The sequence below is a fragment of the Eschrichtius robustus genome, chromosome 19 (genome assembly GCF_028021215.1).
Source record: "Eschrichtius robustus isolate mEscRob2 chromosome 19, mEscRob2.pri, whole genome shotgun sequence".
NCBI classification, from domain to species: domain Eukaryota; kingdom Metazoa; phylum Chordata; class Mammalia; order Artiodactyla; family Eschrichtiidae; genus Eschrichtius; species Eschrichtius robustus.
Genome location: NC_090842.1, coordinates 63185398 through 63205135, shown reverse-complemented (window position 1 = coordinate 63205135; position 19738 = coordinate 63185398). Strand labels below are relative to the sequence as shown.

The following is a 19738-nucleotide window of genomic DNA, read 5'->3' as shown; positions in this document are numbered from 1 at the left end:
CAGGAAGGCACTGCTGGGAACTTTGCCTCAAGCTAAACACTCAGCCCACCTTGGGGACAACTGCCTCTTGTGGACGGGGGTTTCGGCTTCTCCAGGCTGCGGCTGCGGGCGCCCCAGATGGGCGCCAGGGCATCCTGGCTGGCAGGGCCCGAGTGGAGTTCGCTGCACGCAGCTGCCAGCTGCAGAGCAAGCCCAGAGTTTTAGCAAGACGCGACCCGAGGCCAAGAGTTGGAGCTCAGATTCCGTGAGAAGTGAGGTGCTCTGCACGCTGGACTTGAACCCCGGGGCTATGGCCTGGACCTGCAGCAGCAAAGGGCGCCTGAGAGCCCGGCCAGGCCTGCGGCACGCCACCAACAGCACGGGACTGGAACCAGCCTAGCGTTGCCTTGTGTTTGCTTCCAGCTAAGTGAGGTTTGTGGAACCCACAGGGCAAGGAGGGCAGCCTGGCAATGCCGGGAGTCGGGGGCTGCACCCCAGGAGCAGCCGGCCAGCTGTGCAACGACCCTGGAAGACACGGCCCAGCAAGCACCACGCAGACCTGGCAGCTCCGTGAACTGCAGCGTCCCCTCCTGGCTCAGGTGACAGTGATCTCAGAGGTGACCCCTCTCCTGCGAATGGTAGAAATGCACACTCCCAGGCCTCAGCCGTGTCCACACTCAGGGGTGGGCTGGGGACGGCACTTGGGTCTGAGGACAGTTGCTGTTGGGAGGGGCCTGGCCTCTCCCGAGCCAGGGTGTCTGGACAGAGCGCAGTGGCCAAAGGGCTTTTAAAAGATTTTATTGGGGAAACGTACGAGGGTGGGGACTGTCCTTGGAGATACCTCAGGACGCTGTCCTCCATCTCACTGGGCAGGTGCGGCCCCCACGGGCCTCTGCTCAGAAGCATCTGACCTGGGGGCAGGGGGCATAGTGGGAGGGACTGGGCAGGTGAGGCTCCAGGGCCCCGGGGACAAGAAGAGCCTCTCCCTGCCCTCCCTGCCCCCGGCTGGAAACCCCTGCTCCTGTCACCGCCTGGTGGGGAGCGGGGCTGGCGTTTCCCAGGAGGCCTGGGACCGTGGGGGACACGCGTGCCCCTCTCTCTCTGCTCTGGTCTTCTCAAGGCCAGGGTCACACTACTTCCCGAACCCCGGGCAATTCCCAGGGTCCATCCTGTCCTTGGCCCAGCTGCCACTCACCAGTCTCGGCGGGGGCCTCGTCTGTGGCTCCTGGAGGGGCCCAGCCCGGGGGCGTGGCCACTACCCCCCCATCTGTGCGGAAGGAAGCCAGGGAGGAGTCAGCCGTGGGGGGGCGTGGGGGGCGGGGGGCGGGGACAGGCTCAGGTAGGCCACGGCCACGGCCACGGCCACGGCCACGGCCGCCTCACCCCTCGCTGCTGCTGCTCCTGCTCCAGGTTCCGCTGCAGGACCTGCTGCTGGTTGGCAATGACGCGCCGGATGCCGTTGACGAAGTTGCTCTGGTCGTGGGGGATGAGGCCGATGAAGATCTTCTTCTCGGAGGAGTACAGGAGCATGAGCACGCGCACCTCGCACGAGGCCTTGTAGGAAAAGTGCACGCAGCCCGCCTGGCGGCGCGGAGCGCGGGGTCACGGGCGGGCCCTCGGCGCAGACGCTCCTCCCCATCGAGACACGGGCGCAAACCACGCGGGTCAGCGCCCTGGCAGACGGGCGCCACGGAGCACGCCGGGCCTTCCCAGCCGCCATCCTCAGCCCCGTCACCACTCCCACAGGACACCAGAGGCGCCTGCGCAAGCACCGGCGGGCTCGAGAGCCAAGCCCAGGAGGCCGCTCGACGAGCTCCAGCGAGACTGCGGCCCCCACGCCAGCCAGCCTGCCAGCACCCGGGACGCCCACAGGACCAGCCACGGCCGTGACCGCGACTGCGCACGAGGGCCGCGGCGGGGGACAAACACCAGGGGCCAATCTGGCCCCAGGAGGCCGGGCACCAGGGCTCCGTCCACTCTGCGACCCCCGGGGCAGCCAAGGGCGGGGAGGCTGGGCGGTGCTGGCCCACGGCGATGCGGTCACCGCGGCTTGGGACGTGGCTCAGCGTCACAGCGACCGCAGCACCGACAGGCACCAAGCGCTCCCTGACGCCTTTCACAGGATCCTCTCTCTCCAGGGCCCAGGGGTCACCGTCCCCATCTTAACAGGTGAGCAAACCCAGGCTGAGAGCTCGAGGACTCGCAGGCCCCCAGAGCCAGAAGGGGCTATGCCTGCCCTCGGGCCTCTGTGCCACTGCAGGGGACAGTGGTGACAGGCAGCGAGGAGGAAGCCCCTCACAGCAACCCCCTGAGCTGACAGCATGAGGGGAGCCCGAGTGAGCCGAGGGAGGACCGGCCACGGTCCTCGAGGCTTCAGTTTCCCTGAGGGAATCCCACTTTTAAACTCTTTAACGCAAAAAAAAAATACACAACCAGCCCCTCAAACGCACAATGGCACAGCTATGATGACTTCGGCTGACTTAGAGAGAAACATTAAGCTAATTCGGGGACAGCTATGACCCGGTACAGCGAACACCCACAAAGCGGACACAGACAGCTGCGCTTCAGAAGCACGAGGCCCGACCTCCGCACTTCACAGATGGAGAGACCGAGGCCCGGAGAGAGGGGAGAACTGGCCAAGGCCCACCAGCAGCTGAGCACCGGGGGCTTTCAGAGCTCGCTCGGGCTGGAGGCAGACAGATGGCCCTGCCTGGTGAGGGCCTTGGGAGCCTCAGGTTTTCCACCCTGTCCCAGGGGAAGGGAGCAAGAGGAAGGCGGCAGGTAAGAACCTGGCAGCACAGAGTCGGCGCTCGGGGTGATGTCCGCCTCCTCAGCTGAGTAAACCCAGACAGCAGCGGGGAACAGCCCCGGGGGCCCGAACCAGACTTGGTCCAAGTTCCCGCCCAGCACTTGCCGGCACAGCCTCTGAGCCTCAGTTTCCCCATCTGTAAAATGGGGTCAGGACCGCCCAGAGCCCCAGGGGAGCCAGCGTCCAGGCACAGAGCAAACACGCTTTCCCACGGCTACCATCACGCCCGGCCAGTTTTGGGGAATCGTCCACTCTTAATCTCATTTCAGTTTTTAAACACCGAGCGGCTCTAGCTCTGTCTGTCCCACCATCAGCCTGGCCCTGGGCCCCGCCAGCCCACTCACAAAGCCGTTGTCCATGATCCGGCACAGGCTCTTCAGCGTCTCCAGGTCCTTGGTGAAGTGGAACTGCACCAGGCGGGAGTTCCGGAAGAGCGGCACCAGGGTGGTCTGCGGGGAGGCCCCGAGGTGGCTCAGCCCCCCGAGGTGGCTCAGCCCCCGAGGTGGCTCAGCCGGGCGCCAGGGCCACGCCGCCTCTCACGCCCACATGGCAGCAGGCCCCGCCCCGCCGCCCGGCCTACCTCCACTTGCTGGACAGGCAGCCTCCCCCAGGGCCCCAAGGCCGAGGCGAGCCGAGTGCCCCCTTCCCCACTCACCAGCAGCTGCTGCGGGATGAGCTGCATGTACAGCTTCCGCGGCCACTGCTCGGTCCTCCTGCAGGGATGCGGGGACGAGGGTCAGGAGGCCAGGCCTCACCGAGTGCCGCCCCCGGGCCCTGCCCGACACTCACAGGATCTCCCCTTGGTTCACGTAGATGTGCGACGGCAGCCACCTCTTCGACCGACTGTTAGGCTCAGGCCTGGGCTTTTGGGGAGAAGAGGGGAGACGTCAGGAGTGGGAGGGGCCCCACATCGGCGAGGATGCCCTGGTCCCAAGGTCACCCGGGCCCGCCCAGGGCTCACCTCCTGCCACTCCATGACTCCACTCCATGCCAGGAACTTGTTGTTAACCATCTGGACGGGGCCCGCGACACCACCGGGTCCCACTGCCTGGGGGAGGAGACAGGTGGGCTGGCGCCCCAGCAGTTCCCCAGAGCAGGCTGCCCAGACCCCTCCATGCCCCCAGTCCGTCAGTCCCAAGCTTATCTACCTGCTGCTCCCGGGGCCCAGCCCGGCCCGGCCCGGCCCGGCCTCCTGCCTGGCTTCCGGCCTCCAGTCTGCCCACAGGCTCAGAGGATTCCCCAGAGCGGGCCCTGCCCCTCACAGCCCCTGGCTCCCTCACAGACCGCCCCCGCCCCCCATGCCCTGGGCCAAGCCCCCGCCCTCAGCCTGGGGGACATGGCTCACAGGGTCTGCCTCTAAGAACTGGGCAGCTGTATAACTTGCCGCACAAGCTGGGACACTTTCCGGTGAAGGGGACACTGTGAACAGCCGGTGGGGCGTGAGCCAGGATTTGAGGTCACCCTCCTGCCATGAGTGCACCCGCCTGCCCATCTGCCTCCCTGCTCCCCACGGGCACCCCTCCTGCCGGGAACCACCCTGTCGGACCCCTCAAGCCCCTCGTCCTTTAAAGCCTCAGACACCCGCGGCGGCCGGGCCCAAGGGCACACCTGTTTGCGGGTGGTGATGACCTGCCGGATGGCGTTGACGAAGCCGCTCTGGTCGTAGGGAATGAGGCCCATGAAGATCTTCTTCTTGGACGAGTACAGGAGCATGAGCACGCGCACCTCGCAGGGGGAGATGTGGGGGAAGAGCATGCAGCCTGCCTGTGGGCGGGGGGGGGGGGGGGGGGGGGGGGGGGGCGGGGACGACGGGACAGAAGTACTCGAGGTTAACAGCAGGACCCTAAAGGAGCAGCGTGCAGCCAAAACGCGTCGTTCTGGGAGCCTGTGAACGTGCACCTCGGTGTCCCCCCCCCCCACCGTGACTCTGGGGTCAGGGCTGGGGCCCCACGTGCCGGGTGAGGGTCCTGGGAGAGCTCCACCTCCCGCCCACGTGCCCCGAGGTCAGCCCTGTCCTGTGGAGTTTGCTGCTGGGCCCCGCTGACGGAGGCCACCAGGCCCGGGGGTTAACAGCACAGACGCAGGACCAGACTGCCTGGGAGTAAACCTGGCTCTGCTACCTCCTAGCTGTGTGACCTCAGGCAGGTCACCTGTGGACCTCAGCTTCCCCGTGTGTAAAACGGCACAACAACGGCGCACAGAGTAAGTGCCACATAAACAAACCCTCATTACACAAGATGCTGCTGCCCCCTTGGTGGGACTGCGGGAGAACCTGAGCCTCACACACGTCCCCACCCGGGGTGTCTAGACAGAGGGGCATGCGTGTTCTCAGCCCCGGGGTCCGCTGGCTCAGGGACCCCACCCCTGGCCTTCCTGGACCCATGTGCGGTCGGCTCTCCCAGAGCTACTAGCCGGACCCGGAGCGTAACCGGACAGGCCGTGGAGGGCGCGTGCTGACGTCCACCTTCGCTGCAGCCTAGGGGCCCCAGGCCCTAAGCAGACGGTGCTGAATGAAGGGGTGACCGAGCAGACAAGAGACCCCACACCAGTCACAACCCAGAAGAAAAGGGGATCCGCCCAGGCATCGAACGGTGGCACACAGCGCCCCCCGGAGGCAGCAGCCAGGAGCTGGAGGGGGGGGTCTGTCCCAAAGGGGACCAGGAAAGGGAGAGGACCCCAGAGCTGAGTCCTCCAGGCAGACGACCTCCTCCCACCTCAACCCAACCCTTTCCCAGCACCTGCCATCCCACAGCTCGAGCCCTGGGGGGTGTGGGCAGCGGCTGAAGCCTGGTCCCAGACACATGGGTGCTGTGGCCCAGACCTGAGAGGCTTGCAGGGACCACGCCCACTGCGTCCTGTGTCTGAATCCCCAACTCTAACAATCTCACCAGCCCGCATTTACTGAGCACTCACAACGCCCCCAAATCACCGCCTCGAGTGCTTTACTCACTCCTCCCAGTGGCCCCAGGACCGCAGATGAGGAAACTGAGTCCCAGCAGGCCCTCTCCACTGCTGGCTCCCTCTTTCCCCCTGGCCGCCCCCAAATGCCAAGTCCCTGCCACGTGCTATGGCCCCAACAAGCTCCTGGGTCCCAGGAGGGCTGGCCCAGGCCCCTCCCTTCGCTCCCGTGCCCGGGGGCGGCTCCAGCTTGGCCGGGAGGCGGGCTGGGTTCCTCTGCTCTCCAGGGACGGGGATGCCCCCCAGGAGAGGTCACCCGGACCCTGCCACCTGCCTTGGGTTGTCCCAGCAGAGCTCTGCCTCCCGCCGTACTTGGTCACCACGGTGCTTCCAAGGGGCCCTTCTCGCCCTGTCCCCGGCCGCCCGCCCGCCCCCAGCGCCCCCGCCCCACTCACAAAGCCGTTGCCCATGACGCGGCAGAGCCCCTTGAGAGAGTCGCAGTCTCTGTTGGTGAAGTGGAACTGCGCCAGCTGGGAGTTGCGGAACAGGGGGCCCAGGGTGGTCTGGGGGCGACAAGGGGACAGCTGGGTCAGGGCCAGGCGGGTGCTCTGGGGCCAGGGTGGGCAGCAGAGGGTGGGGCCTCACCAGCAGCTGCTGCGGGATCAGCTGCATGATCAGCTTCTGCGGCCACTGGTCGGTCTCCCTGCGGGAAGAAGAGGGTCAGGGGAGTGCCCCCGCCACCCGCCCGCCCGCCCCCTGCCCCCTGCCCCCTGCCCACCACTCACAGGTTCTCGCCCTGGTTCACGTAGGCCTGGCAGGGGAGGGCCCGCTTCAGCTTCGCCGTGGAGTCCGAGTAGGGCCTGCGCTTCTGTGGTGGGAGCGGAGGGGTCACTGGACACAGCCCCGGTGCCCAGGCCTGCCCCCCACCTGCAGGGGCAGAAGGGACCCCTGGGGCCAGCCCCCAGCCCCCCGCAGACTCACAAGGGGACCTGACGCGGACGCTCACCTCCTGCCACTCGAGGACGCCGCTCCAGGCCAGCAGCTTGTTGCTGAGCCGGTGCTCACCTACGGCCAGGCCCCCGAGGGCGAGCCCGGGCGAGGAGGGCCCGATGGGACCCAGGGCCCCGAAGACCCGAGCACCTTGCTGTGGCAGAGGGGGTAGGGAAACTGAGGCTGAGGGGCCCGCTAGGGGAGCTGTCCCCCATATACCCCAGAAGGGACATCCCAACGATGAGACCCCGACCCCCAGCTGCAAAACCCCCAAGGCCATCTCCAAACCCTTTCTCCCAGGGTCGAGACCCTGAGTGGCTGACCCCCCATGTCCTTTTCCTGCTGCCACCCCAGGACCCTTCCCCGCCCCAAGGCTACTTGTCACCTCAACACTGGCCCATGCAGGGTCCCTTCCAGCCTTTGCTCCAGCTGTGCTCGCATCCTAGCGGGCCACCCCCCCCCCCACACCTTCTTCAGGAGATGCTCCCCACTCATCCTCCCGAGCTGATCAATTTTTGATTCCTCTATTGAGACAACTCAGAAGCAGCTCTCCGGGGGTCCAGAGCCTCCCTGAAGCTCCCCCCTCGACGCACAAGCCAGCCTGGGTTGTGTCTGTCTGTCTGGCACACTGGTTTGCCCCATCCCATCCAAGCTCAAAACCCTTCCAAAGCTCCCCCAGGCCCTCAAGAGAAAATCCAGGGACTCCCCTGGTGGTCCCATGGTAAAGAATCCGCCTTCCAATGCAGGGGACGCAGGTTCGATCCCTGGTCGGCAAACTAAGATCCTACATGCTGCGGGGCAACTAAACCCACGTGCCACAACTACCGCGCTTGCATGCCTCAAACTACAGAGCCCATGTGCTCTGGAGCCCGCAACTAGAGAAGCCCACGTGCCACAACAAAAGATCCCGCATGCTGCAACTAAGACCCGATGCAGCCGTAAAAATAAATAATTTAATTAATTTAAAAAAAAAAAAAAAAAAAAAAAAGGAGAAAGAAAATCCAGACTCTCCTCTCTGGCTCCCGCCAACCTCCCCAGGCAGTTGCCGGCCTTCCCTAGCACAGCCCAGGCTGCAGCCACATCAGGCTGACCACGGGGAGGCGGGAAGGAACCAGAAGCACACACAGAACAGAACTCTCCAGGGAGGTGGGGACACATCTACAACAGGGAGTCTGACAACACCTGGAAGGGTCTCTCAAACACAACGTCTTGAGAGCATCTGCAAAACACCAGAAGTTCCATCAATAAAGCCAAGGAAAGCTACACAATTTACTCACAAGGCACTCCCCAGTTGTCTTTTTTTTTAAACCCAAAACATCTCAAAGCAAACAAGGCTTTGAAACAGCCTGACAGCAGGAAACCCTGAAAACCTCCCTAGTAGGTGCTTCCAGGCAGCAGAAATAAATAATAGTTGTTACTTTTCATCTCATTACTAATGAGTATTTTCCAAATTTCCTATAAAGCACACAGGTGTCTTCTACCCCAGAATAACAACAGGCAGGAAAAACTGTATTTTGTAGAAGCTTAAAAAGCAAAAAAAAAAAAAAAACCTGAGCAAGCATACTCTCCACCTGGGCAGGAGGTTCTGGGATTCAGGCAACCGTAAGAGATCAGGAAGAAAAGCAGAGAGCATCCTGGTGTTAAGAACATGGTTGGAGCTTCTGAGACGGAGAAAGACTGTTGTAGCCCTGGGTGTGCAGGTACCACAGCCAGAGCCCATAACGTCTGAGAAAACCCAGTTAAATCACACACCTGGAGGAGACTTTGGGATCCAGGTGAACTCACTTTAGGGCCCAGTTAATGTGAGCACCAGAGACACCTGTTTAAACTCTGCTTGTGTCTGGAGACCAGGTTGACCACGTTTTAACCTGGGTGTAAAAACCAGCGATGCTTAAGCTCAGGTCTCCCCGAAAGCAGGATGCACGTCAAGGTGGAGGACCATGTTTAAGGGCTAGACCTACGTGCAATTCTAAAGGAAATCTCACATCTGGGCAGGCGTGTGTAAAATGCCTCCCACACCTGTTCTGTTGCTCACTGCATAGGAAGCCTATTTAGTACCTGGAAGAAGAATGAAAGCTTTAAGATGTACGTTTAAGGACCCAGGAGGCGCTTCTGAACAAGCAGACATGAACGCTAAGGAACGGAGAAGGCAATGGAGTGAAGGATGATGTTTAAGTTTAGAGAGATGTTCAGAGTCCGGGTACCTGAATACAAGATCCGAGAAAACCTGGTTAAGGCTAGTGTGGAGCTGCCACAGCTCCCCGCCACGCACAATGTTGGGGCAGGGTATTTAAGAAGGGAGCTTGAGCGCCAGGTTAGGGTAAAACGCGCATCTGGGCAAGCGTGTCACGGCTTGGCCGTGCCATGAAACGCCGGGATATGTAGATTTACAGCTCCAGAAAAACCTTAAGATTTTTGACAAGTATGTGCATCTTTTAGGTCTCGGGAAGCATGTGTAACTTAGCATACCTGCAAAGCTAGATGTTTATGTTTAAGATCTAGACTTACTTGGCCTACTGCCATCAGTAGGGGCATCCAACATCTGGGCGAGCGTGCAAATAAACCCTGGGCGCACACGCCACGGGCGCCGTGCAGACGCGTGCGGGCCCAGGGAGAACGCCCCCGGGGGCAACACCTGGGCGCGCCAGTGCGCGATGCGGGGCCCTCTCGCCGCCGTCCCCCCAGCCCCCTCCCCCATTTCCAGATTTCCTGCCCGGAAAGAGAGCAACTTTCCAATTGGAAAAACAACAGCGCACGCCGGCCGTCCGCCCGCCCCCCACCCCGCGTTTAAATCGGGTCGCGGAGTCAGCAGTAATTTGAGCCCTTCCCGCCCCCGTACCCCACCCCCGCCACCCCATCCCGAATACGAAACAAAGGGGAAAGCCCGGCGCGTACCACCCAGGGGGTTCCACGGGGAAGCCGGCCCCAGGCGGGACCACCCTTCGGGTCACCGGAGAGACCCCCGAGGGGGGAGGCCGCGGACAAAGACGCCAGTCCGGGAAAGGGGCCGGCGGGGGCGGGGCTGTGGAAAGCTCTGGAAAAAGGGCGGGGGGCTCACCATGGGAGGGGCCGAGCGAGCCCGGATCCGCGGCGGCTGCGGGCCCCGGGGGCTGGCCGGCCAGGAGCGCGAGCGGGCGGCGCGCACCATGAGGTGCCGCAGGGGGCGGCCGCGACCCCCGAGGGGGCCCCCAGCGCCGGAGCGGTGCGGGGCACGGCGCGGACGGACCATGGCTGGCGCGGGCCGAGCGACCTGGGGGCTCCACCGACTGAGTGACGCGGGCGCGCGGCTTCGGGGCGGGGGGGGGAGACAGGCTGGGCTGTACCAAGCGCGGGGGACGCACCGCCGGAGAGGGTCGCCGCGGCCAAACCACTGCGGCGAGCAGGGGAGTGCGGCGCGTACCAACAGCGTCCGCGAGGGGGCGTGGCCGGGGTGTACCAAAATAGGGCTGGGGGAGCCCCGGGAAAAGGGTGTGTGGGGCGGGGAATACGGCAATTGGAAGATACTATGGGCCGCTCGAGCACGGAGGGGAGGAACTGAGAGGACGTGAGAGAAACCACTTCAGGGGGGCGTGGCTGGAAACACCAGACCGAAGGGTCACCGGAGGAGATGAACGTAGAGGGTGATACCAAGTGGGCTGGAGGGTGGCAGGGGAGACCGTGCCCTGAGACCCAGACCTGTGGAGCCGGGAGACTACATCAAGACATGTAAGCAAAAGGAGGAATAACAGGCCAAGGGGCCAGGGAACCTACCTAGAGGTTCGGGAATACGGGTCGTACAAAGCCTAAGGAGAGGACTTCGGCTTTGAAGGCAGTGATGTGGGTAGGTGGGCAGGGGACCACAACTCCCAGCGGCCGCCGCGCGGCCTGGGCGGAGCCAGATACCCCAGGAGACGCCGCCAGTCACAGCTGCGTGCCCATTGGCCCCCGGGCCCTAGGCTCCGCCCGCCTCCCTCTGCATCTCCTTGCCATTCGCCTCTCGGGGCCATTCATTGATTGGCGCACTCACTCAACGATTAAAGGACTGCGTATTCACTTACTAGTAGTTGTGTAAGATTTCCTGCTTCAATTTCCTTGTTTCTTAAATGTGGATAATAGCTAACTCTAAAATGGTTATGAGGATCATATGAGTTAATAAAGTATTAGTATCGAGATTTGGCACAGTAACGACCTAAATGGTAGTTTTTCTCCTTTTAAAATCATTATTAGTACCATTTCCAGTTCTGTGCTGGGCAACGAGTATACTGTGGTGACCAAACAGACCAGGTCCACTGGAAAAAATAAATAATCGCAGTTTGTGATAAGTGTTATAGAGAAAATGCACAGAAGGGTGGGATGGTGACCATGAGAAGTCAGGAAAGTGACCTTTAGGCAGCCTGCAACTCCACGTAGGCTGGAAGAGTGTGCTAAGATGAGGGAACAGCCAGGGCACAAATCCTGAAACTGGAAGGAAAACAAGCGGGGCCAGTATGGTTGGAGCAGAGTGAGAGTGGAGGAGAGCTGTGGAAGTGTAGAGTGGCCAGGTGCCACAAGCAGGGTCCTATAGCCTTGGGATGCAATTTGGATTTTAGTCTCACTTTGCTGGGGAACCAGCAAAAGGTTTTTACCAAGGAAGGGACATAGTCTCATTTACATTTTAAACAAATCATTCACAGAATGCATAGAGTCATGCACACAATGTCTCTACAAGTCTACAGAAGAAGCTGGGATCCAGAGTCACCTCTGAGGAGAGAAGGCAGCAGATGGAGTGGGGAAGGGGTCACAGGAGTGGAAAGGAGACTCAGTTTATTCTTTTAGACTATTTGGAATTCTTACCATATACAAATGTTGCCTATTGGAAAATAATTTTTGATATATTAACATCTTTAAGGATCCCTCTGGCTGTGTTGAATGTAAGATTGTAGGGGATAGTGGAGCAGGAGGGCAGAGAAGAGACTATGGCAATAATCCAGGTGAGAGGCACAGGTGGGCTGGATCGCAGGCAGGGTGGCCGCGGTGGAAGTGGTCACTTTCACAATTTATTTTCAAGCTGGAGCCGAAAGGACTTGTGCAGAGAGTGAATGAAAGAGAGGGGTGAAGAGATGCCAAGGTTTTTGCTTGTACAGAAGTGTCATTTTGTGAAAGGGAAATGACTATGGGAGGAGAGAGTGGGAGTGGCGCGGGGGGGAGATGGAAATATCACTTCTGTTTCTATGTGGTACATTTAAGATGTTGACTAAACAATGTAGATAGGGGAGTCTGGAGATAGAATTTCGGGAGCCTTCAGTGTTGGAATTGATGAGAATGAATGAGAGATCACGCGGAGGTGTGTGTGGACGAAGACTGGACACTCCATCCCTTTAGAGGTCAGATCTATGAGGGGCAACCAGCAAATGAGAGGAGAGACGCGTGAAATTTGAGAAGCCCCAGGCAAGGTCATATTTCTCATCCTTGCTTGCCTGACCCACTAAGCTGCCTGCCCAAGGGTTTCCCAGGGCTGATGGTGCCCCAGCCTGAGCCCCAAATCTGGCCTGGATTGTGGCCAAATAGGGAACCAGTGCTCACTGGACCCAGACTGCAAGTTTGATATCAACAGTTACCTCCAGAGCCCTGACAATGTCAGGACACCCCACCGCTGGCAGCAGGAAGGAGAAAGAATTGTAGGGACAGAAGCCTCCTTCTCGTCCTTAATCTCCCTAAATCCTCAGTTCTCACCATTCTTAGCGGTCCAAGCCATTGTGATCTCTTGCCTGGGTAACAGCCTCCTAATTCTTGCCACCTTGACTCTCATTCCGCGAATCAAAATACTCCAATGGCTTCCCAATGCCCTTAGAATTAAATACAAACTCTTTCTCTAAGGCCCTGCATGGTGGGACCCCTACTGCTCTCTCCAGGCTGATCTCTTCTGTGCCCTTTCTGTTCTCCACCTACTTGATGCCTTCCGATCCCATCAGGACACATGTGTTGGTAAGAATTCCTAGGATTGTCTAAGCATGGAGAAAGGTGTGCCAGGATACACTCCAGCATGAGCAAAATGGCAACACATCAGAATGTGAAATGAAAACATAGGCTGAAATTCCATTAGTAATATTACAGTACAGCTCTCTGAAACCATCTAGCTTACCCAAGTTGCCAGTTTGCAAGCCACTCTTCATTTATCTGTAAAACCTACCCAGCCTAGCTGGCTACTATTATGACAAAGCAATTCTGCTCCCATCTGTTAAGCTGTACACTTCCTGAGGAGTAGCTGTTACCAAACCTGTTTATGCCCGCTATGCTTAAGTTAATAACTTAACCCAATCAGATAAATGAAATATTAATGCAAGAGAGTTGTTTGTATGCAAAGCAGGTTGCCTGCATTGGAAAGAATAAAAGTGAGCTACTTAAAAAAAAAAAAAAATGCTGCCAAATTAGATGCAAGCAAAGCAACCGTAAATGATTAAACAGAAAAGCTCATAAAAACCTAGGAAGGTCCAGCCTTCAGTTTGCTTGATAAGTGTTTTTAGGTTCTCAAGTCACTTTTTTTAAAAAATAAATTTATTTATTTTTGGCTGCAGTGCGTGGGCTTTCTTCGTTGCAGTGCATGCGCTTTCTCTAGTTGCAGCGAGCGGGGGCTACTCTTCGTTGCAGTGCGCAGGCTTCTCATTGTGGTGGCTTCTCTTGTTGCAGAGCTCGGGCTCTAGGCACGTGGGCTCAGTAGCTGTGGTGCACGGGCTTAGTTGCTCCGCGGCATGTAGGATCTTCCCGGAACAGGGATCGAACCCTTGTCCCCTGCATTGGCAGGCGGATTCTTAACCACTGCACCACCGGTGAAGTCCCTCTCAGGTCACTTTTTAAAAAGAACTGGAAATGATAAATGACTTTGTGGTTTATGGGTGCAGTTTATACACGCATGTGACGTTGTATGAGAACTGGGAGACTTATACTTAAAGAAAAGGTCTTGGGTACTTCCCTGGTGGCACAGTGGTTAAGAATCCGCCTGCCAATGCAGGGGACACGGGTTCGATCCCTGGTCCGGGAAGATCCCACATGCCGCGGAGCAACTAAGCCCATGTGCGACAACTACTAAAGCCCACGCGCTCTAGGGCCCGTGTGCCGCAACTACTGAGCCTGCGTGCTGCAACTACTGAAGCCCACGCGCCTAGAGCCTGTGCTCCGCAACGAGAAGCCACCGCGATGAGAAGCCCGCACACCACAACGAACAGTAGCCCCTACTGGCCGCAACTAGAGAAAGCCCGCACACAGCAACGAAGATCCAGTGCAGCGAAAAAACAACAACAACAAAAAGGTCTTGGTTCTACATGGAGGGAAGAGACGAATGTCTTTCTAAAATGTTCTTGATGAAAATAAAACATTTAAAGTGTTTAGATGTTCATTAATGCTATTTGCCATATTTTTCTAACTCCCCACTGGCCCAGCAATTGAAAGGATTGCACTTCCTGACCCCACTACATTTGAGTGGGGCCATGTAATTAATTCTGGCTAATGAGGTATGGGCGAAAATGACACATGTGAATTCAGTCTGGAGCATTTAATTACTGGTGCCACACCAGAGCACTCTATGCCTTTCCCATGCCACTTGGCAATGTTTAAGATCTCTCAGCATGGGCTCCAAGCTGATCCTCCATGTAGCGAGAGGGAGAATATCCGCCCTTTCTATTTTAAGTCGCTGCAGTTTGGGGGTTGTTTGTTATTGCAGCATAACCTAGCCTATCCTGACACAGAAATGTCCTTTTCAAATAATCCTGTTTAACCAATCTGATTGTTTTTACTGAAAGGCCAAGCTGGGAGTACAAATAGATGCGTATGTGGCATAGACAAGGACATGAAGACAACATGGACAAATAACACTTTATACTACAAAGTGGGAGTAAGGTGATCTCTACCTTGAAGTTTCTCTTTTGTTTTTGCAATTACAAAATAATGTTCTTAAAAAAAAAAAAGGGTCTGCCTAATACACACTCTTCAAGCTCTATACATTCTTCCTTAAACTTTCTCATCATGATTTGTAATTCTTTGTGTCTCCCACATTAGACTGGGAGCTTCTTAAGGACAAAGACCATGTCTGGCGTACTCACAGCTGTATCCCAAGAACCCAGCACACAGCTCTCTGGGTCTAAGTGTACAACCCCCTAGAACACCCTCCACACCTCTAGAGAGGTTCTGTAACGTGTTCACTCTTCCGTTTCCCCTTCTGGGGCGCACCAGGAAACCACCTGTCCCAGCTTTCCCTGCAGTAGGAGGGGAAGATTGAGTTCTCACCCGTGGGAGCGTATGCATGAGCGTCATGACGTCACGAGCGAGCGTCATTTCCGGTCCCAGGCCGGTTAAGAGCCAGTGTACGCTCCACGTGCCCTCGCTCTATTGCTCTTTCCAGTGTTGGAGACTAAAGGAGGGTTTGGTTATTGGATGGAAGCAGCAGGACCCCCGAGTCACTGTTGGAGAAGAGCCGCCAGAGGGAGCAGCCTGACCCAGGCTATCATGGTGGGGCAGCGCCGGAGCGGAGGGAGGTAAACCCTCTGTTAAACCAGTGAGATTTAGGGATTTGTTAACATAACATAGTCTGATCTGAAAACACACACACACACACACACACACACACACACACACACACACACACACGGCTCTTTAATCCTATTTGTCTACCCACCCCATGCGCTCTGTAGTCTGTAGCCTCCAGGCCTTCGTTTAAACTGTCCCCTCTGCCTACTGTGCCCTTCCCTTTAGTTGTACCTATCAAAGGATGACCCACAATAGCATATACTTTTCATTAAGCATGAAACTGGGAGTTCTCATTTAATTCCCACAAGGACCCTTCAAGGTTGGCTTATGAGAGCCTCAACTTACAGGTATGAGAGAACAGGGTCTGCAAGGTGAGCTCCCTGATTTCTTCCTGCCAACTCCAGGAAGGCAGGGACCACACCTTTTCACTGCCACAGCCCTAACCCCTCCCAGGCATCCAATAAATATTTCCCAAACAAATGAACTGCAAATTTTCGACCTCCAATATCAACTGGCCCCTGCTTCCTCCTTCGTATTGTACAAAGCTCCTTGATTACCTCCTAGAGTTTGGTTGATCCTCAGCCATACACACCAGAGTGGGTCAGACTGGTTGCTAGAGCTGGTGCCAACCTGTATCACTTAATTTAAAAACATATCATTCTTGGAGGGACTTCCCTGGCGGTCCAGCGGTTAAGACTCTGCACTTCCACTGCAGGGGGCGCGGGTTCTATCCCTGGTCAGGGAACTAATATCCTGCAAGCCACGCAGCGTGGCCAAAAAAATAAAATTAAAAATAAATAAATAAAAATATATCACTCTTGGAAAAGCAATAATAATAAACATGTCTTAGACACTGCTAAGCACTTCATGTCTGAGCTCACCGAAGACTTACACACCAGGCCATGAGGGTGACAATCTTATTATCCCATTCTACAGAGAGGGAAACCAAGGACCAGTGAGGCAGGAGCCTGTGGTCACAGGCCGAGGAGAGGCAGAGAGAGATCACAAGCCCAGGTCTGTCCTTTTTTTTTTTTTTTTTTAAGATTTTTTTGATGTGGACCATTTTAAAAGTCTTCATTGAATTTGTTACAACATTGCTTCTGTTTTATGTTTTGGTTCTTTGGCCGTGAGGCATGTGGGATCTTAGCTCCCCGACCAGGGATCAAACCTGCACTCCCTGCATTGGAAGGCAAAGTCTTAACCACTGGACTGCCAGGGAAGTCCCCCAGGTTCGTTCTTAATCTCAGCAGAAGCCCTTGGCCCCTAGTTGGTGGAAAAAATGAGGGGCATTAGGCATGACCACCTCAACTTTCTGTTGCTCCTACCCAAGGTCCACCCAGGGCCATCAGCTAGGGGCTGGGACCCTCCCGTCCTCGTCACTGCGACCCTCCCGTCCTCGTCACTGCGACCCTCCCGTCCTCGTCACTGCGACACCTCTCACATCTGCCTCTCAGCCACCACCTACCCCCCCAACGTGCACTGTTCCAAACACTCCCAGATTGGAAAAACCCGGACCTCGCCCACCTCTAAGCCCAGAGGCCTTTCTCCTCGCCTTCAGACGCAAGGTGCCTTTGAGATGGCCGTGTCCTGCCCGGCCTCTTCCGATACAGTATGATCCCCACTGGTGAACTGGCAAGATACGAGTTGGTACAACCACTGATGTGCCAGATATTTTTTGGAGGGAGCAATTTGGCAGTTCTGTTGCAGTTTAAAATGGGCACCCCACTAAAAAATAAATAAAAATAAAATAAAATGGGTACCCCAAAAGATCAGAAACATTCTACATGGCTAACAATAGGGGACTGATTGAGACAGCTGTGGCATTCCATGGGGGAATACCATGCGGCCATAAAAAGAGGGGGACTTCCCTGGCGGTCCAGTGGTTGACTCCTCACTTCCAATGCAGTGGGCGTGGGTTCCATCCCTGGTCAGGGAACTAAGATCCCACATGCCGTGGGGCATGGCCAAAAAAAAAAAAAAAAGGGACAGAGAGGGCTTTTTGCCCTGGTATAACCTGCAAGATACTCTGTCAGATGATAAAAGTAATCTACAGAATAAAGCAGACTAAGTTCTAGAGATATTCTGTAGAACAAAGTGCAGTGCCCATAATTACTGACACTCTACTGTGCACTTAAATTTAAGAGGATACATCTGTTAAGTGTCCTTACTACCCACCCCCCACAAACACACACAAAACCAAAGAGACACAAGGAAACTTTCAGAGGTGATGGATGCCTACTACCTTAATTGTAGTGATGCTTTCATGAGTGTATACATATATCCAAACTCAATCATACCTCAATAAAGCTGCTTACAAAAATATAAAGCAGGCTGCCACTGGATAGAAGAGCCAGAAAATGAATATATTTCTCTGTTTGCTTCTACCTGCTCGTTCAGATCTCTGAAAGAATACACAAGAAATTGGTTACTGGTCTCCAGAGGTGGCTGCGAGAGACCATGCATTGGGTTGATTTTGGAGCCTCTAAGAGTGTGAACCATAGAAGTTTTTTTATGCAAAAAATAAGTTCAATCTTTAAAAAGGCAAATAAATAGAAATAGAACTGGCATACTCCTCAATTTTGAAATTTTCCAGCTGAGACTGTATCACACAGGAATCCCTGCACAAATGAGGGGTTAAAGATGTATGTATATGCTGATTCTCTGTGGCATTTTTGATAATAGTGGAAAACTATACAGCTACCCAAAGACAGCCCCCATGACCCCCACCTCCTGGTATTATAATCCTTGTATTGTCCTCTCAGCCTCAGTGTGGGCTGGACCTAGCGATAGCTGTAATGAACAGAATATGGCAAAAGTGATAGGCCATCACTTCCACCATTGAGTTACAAAAAGACTGTGGGTTCCATCTTGGGTGCCCTATGAAGAGGCCCACATGGCGAGAAACCAAGGGAGACCTCCAGCCAAGAGCAAGCAAGGAACTGAGGCTCTGTGTCCAGGGACCTGCAAGGAACCAGATCCGGCCAGCAGGCATGTGAGTGATCTTGGAAGTGGGCCTTCCTCCAGTGGAGCCTTCAGATGAGACCACAGCCCCAGCCCAGTTGACGGCAACCTTGAGAGACCTTGGGCCACAGGCACGAGCTAAGCTGGGCCCGGATTCCTGACCCAGAGCAACTGCAGGACAATAAACGCTTATTGTTTTAAGCCACTGAGTGATGGGGTTTGTTACATATCGACAGACAGACAGCTTATGCAGCCGAGATGGTCTGTGGGGTTGGAATTTGTCCACTTAATGGACTAGGGGAAGCAACCGTTTAATAACAGGACATAAAGCCTCATGTAACGAATGATGTGGACAAATGGTCATGACTCAAGTGAAAAAAAAGCAAGATAAAGAACATACAGAAACTGACCTCATTTACATAAAACATTTAAGAAACTATAAACGTGTCTACAACCACATGCATGTAAACCCAACACCAAACTGATGTACCCGCCTCTGGGGAGGATGCTGGTTCGCTCAGTGTTTGGGGTGAGAGGGGAGAATGAGGTGTGAAAGGGTACTTCACTTTTTATTCTACACACTTCAGTGGTTTTTCACCTTTATGAAACTAGAATCCTGTATATCGCAATAAATTTTTAAGGTTAACTTTTTAAAAACCCAAGATGGTGGGAAAATATATATTAGTATTGTGTACCTTGAAACAAATATACCTTTTTTAGAAGGTGTCGTTTTTCTCATAAATTTTCTTTATAGAGGTAGTAGGTGGGCATGCTCTCACCCAAGACAGGTTTCCAACCATTAATGTGTCAGTGTTCTAGCTTTTTTTTTTTTTTTCAGTTATGTTCTGCCACTTTTGCCAGATCTGTTCCTGTGGAAGAATTCTCAATTCCCAGTTTTGCTTCCAGCTCTAAATGCATGGTCCAAAAGCAAATTGGTCAGAAATGAAATGTTTCCAACCAGTCACTCATCCAATTACAACCTTCATGGATGCCCTGGTGGTACTGACAAACTGGCATGCATTTTTAGAAGCAGTTTTGCCCTCTAAGAGTGCGTTTTGGCCAGTGATAACAACCATGGCTAATAGCAGCTCTCCTGAGGGGAGGGCTGTGCTGAGCCCGCCAGGTACTCAATCCTACGAGGAAGTCACTACTTGCCATGTGGGGAGACTGAGGCTCACAGAGGCCTGGGGACCTGCCCAAAGCCACACAGCTCATTGGTTCAGAAGCTGGAGTCTCAACACTGAGGTGCTAAGGTCTGCACCATTTCTTCTACACTTCAGCAGCTTTAACAGTACCTCGTGCTCAGGGAAAAATGTTCCAGAAAGATTTGCTCTATTGGCGTTGGCCGGTTCTCGGGGGTACTTTAAAGGCTGTTGTCTACACCCCGGCTGTGAAATGTGGAGGTGAGTTCTCCGTGTCTAGACCTCCACTCTCCGGGCCCGCCCGTAACCAAGGGCTTTCTTCTGCCTCACCCTGTGTATGATATGCACCCGTGATGACACTGTGACAGTCCCTTTTGTTCCTCTAATTGGGTGCTGAGGTCAAGAGGGCCTCATAGGCCCACAACGGCCAAACCAGTGACTGGAAACATTTCTTTGTCTGATCAATTTGTCCCAGATGGAC

General features: G+C 55.7%; 1 protein-coding gene across 2 annotated transcripts; it reads right to left on the bottom strand.

Moving 5' to 3' along the window:
• Positions 1 to 761: 761 nt before the first annotated feature.
• Positions 762 to 10082, bottom strand: PTOV1 (PTOV1 extended AT-hook containing adaptor protein). Of its 2 annotated transcripts, none has more exons than XM_068528920.1 (13): positions 9735 to 10082; positions 6693 to 6830; positions 6472 to 6554; positions 6332 to 6389; positions 6142 to 6249; positions 4397 to 4552; positions 3750 to 3836; positions 3578 to 3651; positions 3444 to 3501; positions 3133 to 3237; positions 1363 to 1485; positions 1175 to 1246; positions 762 to 890 (listed from the first exon to the last, which is right to left on the bottom strand). In XM_068528920.1, exons 1-12 carry the CDS (start codon positions 9903 to 9905, stop codon positions 1235 to 1237), a joined length of 1173 nt encoding a protein of 390 aa, XP_068385021.1. In that variant the 5' UTR covers positions 9906 to 10082; the 3' UTR covers positions 762 to 890; positions 1175 to 1234. The 2 variants fall into 2 exon arrangements, with proteins under 2 accessions (XP_068385021.1, XP_068385020.1); XM_068528919.1 differs by having other exon boundaries at positions 1363 to 1560; positions 9735 to 10079.
• Between the last annotated feature and the right edge of the window lie 9656 nt (positions 10083 to 19738).

Excerpts from the sequence above, each read along its gene's own strand:
- PTOV1 (XM_068528919.1), bottom strand. The coding sequence starts at position 9,905 with ATGGTCCGTCCGCGCCGTGCCCCGCACCGCTCCGGCGCTGGGGGCCCC. Across the intron at positions 4,553-6,141 it reads GCGTCATGGGCAACGGCTTT|GCAGGCTGCATGCTCTTCCC; the intron begins GTGAGTGGGGCG and ends CCCCGCCCACAG. Across the intron at positions 3,652-3,749 it reads GAGTCATGGAGTGGCAGGAG|CCCAGGCCTGAGCCTAACAG; the intron begins GTGAGCCCTGGG and ends TCTCCCCAAAAG.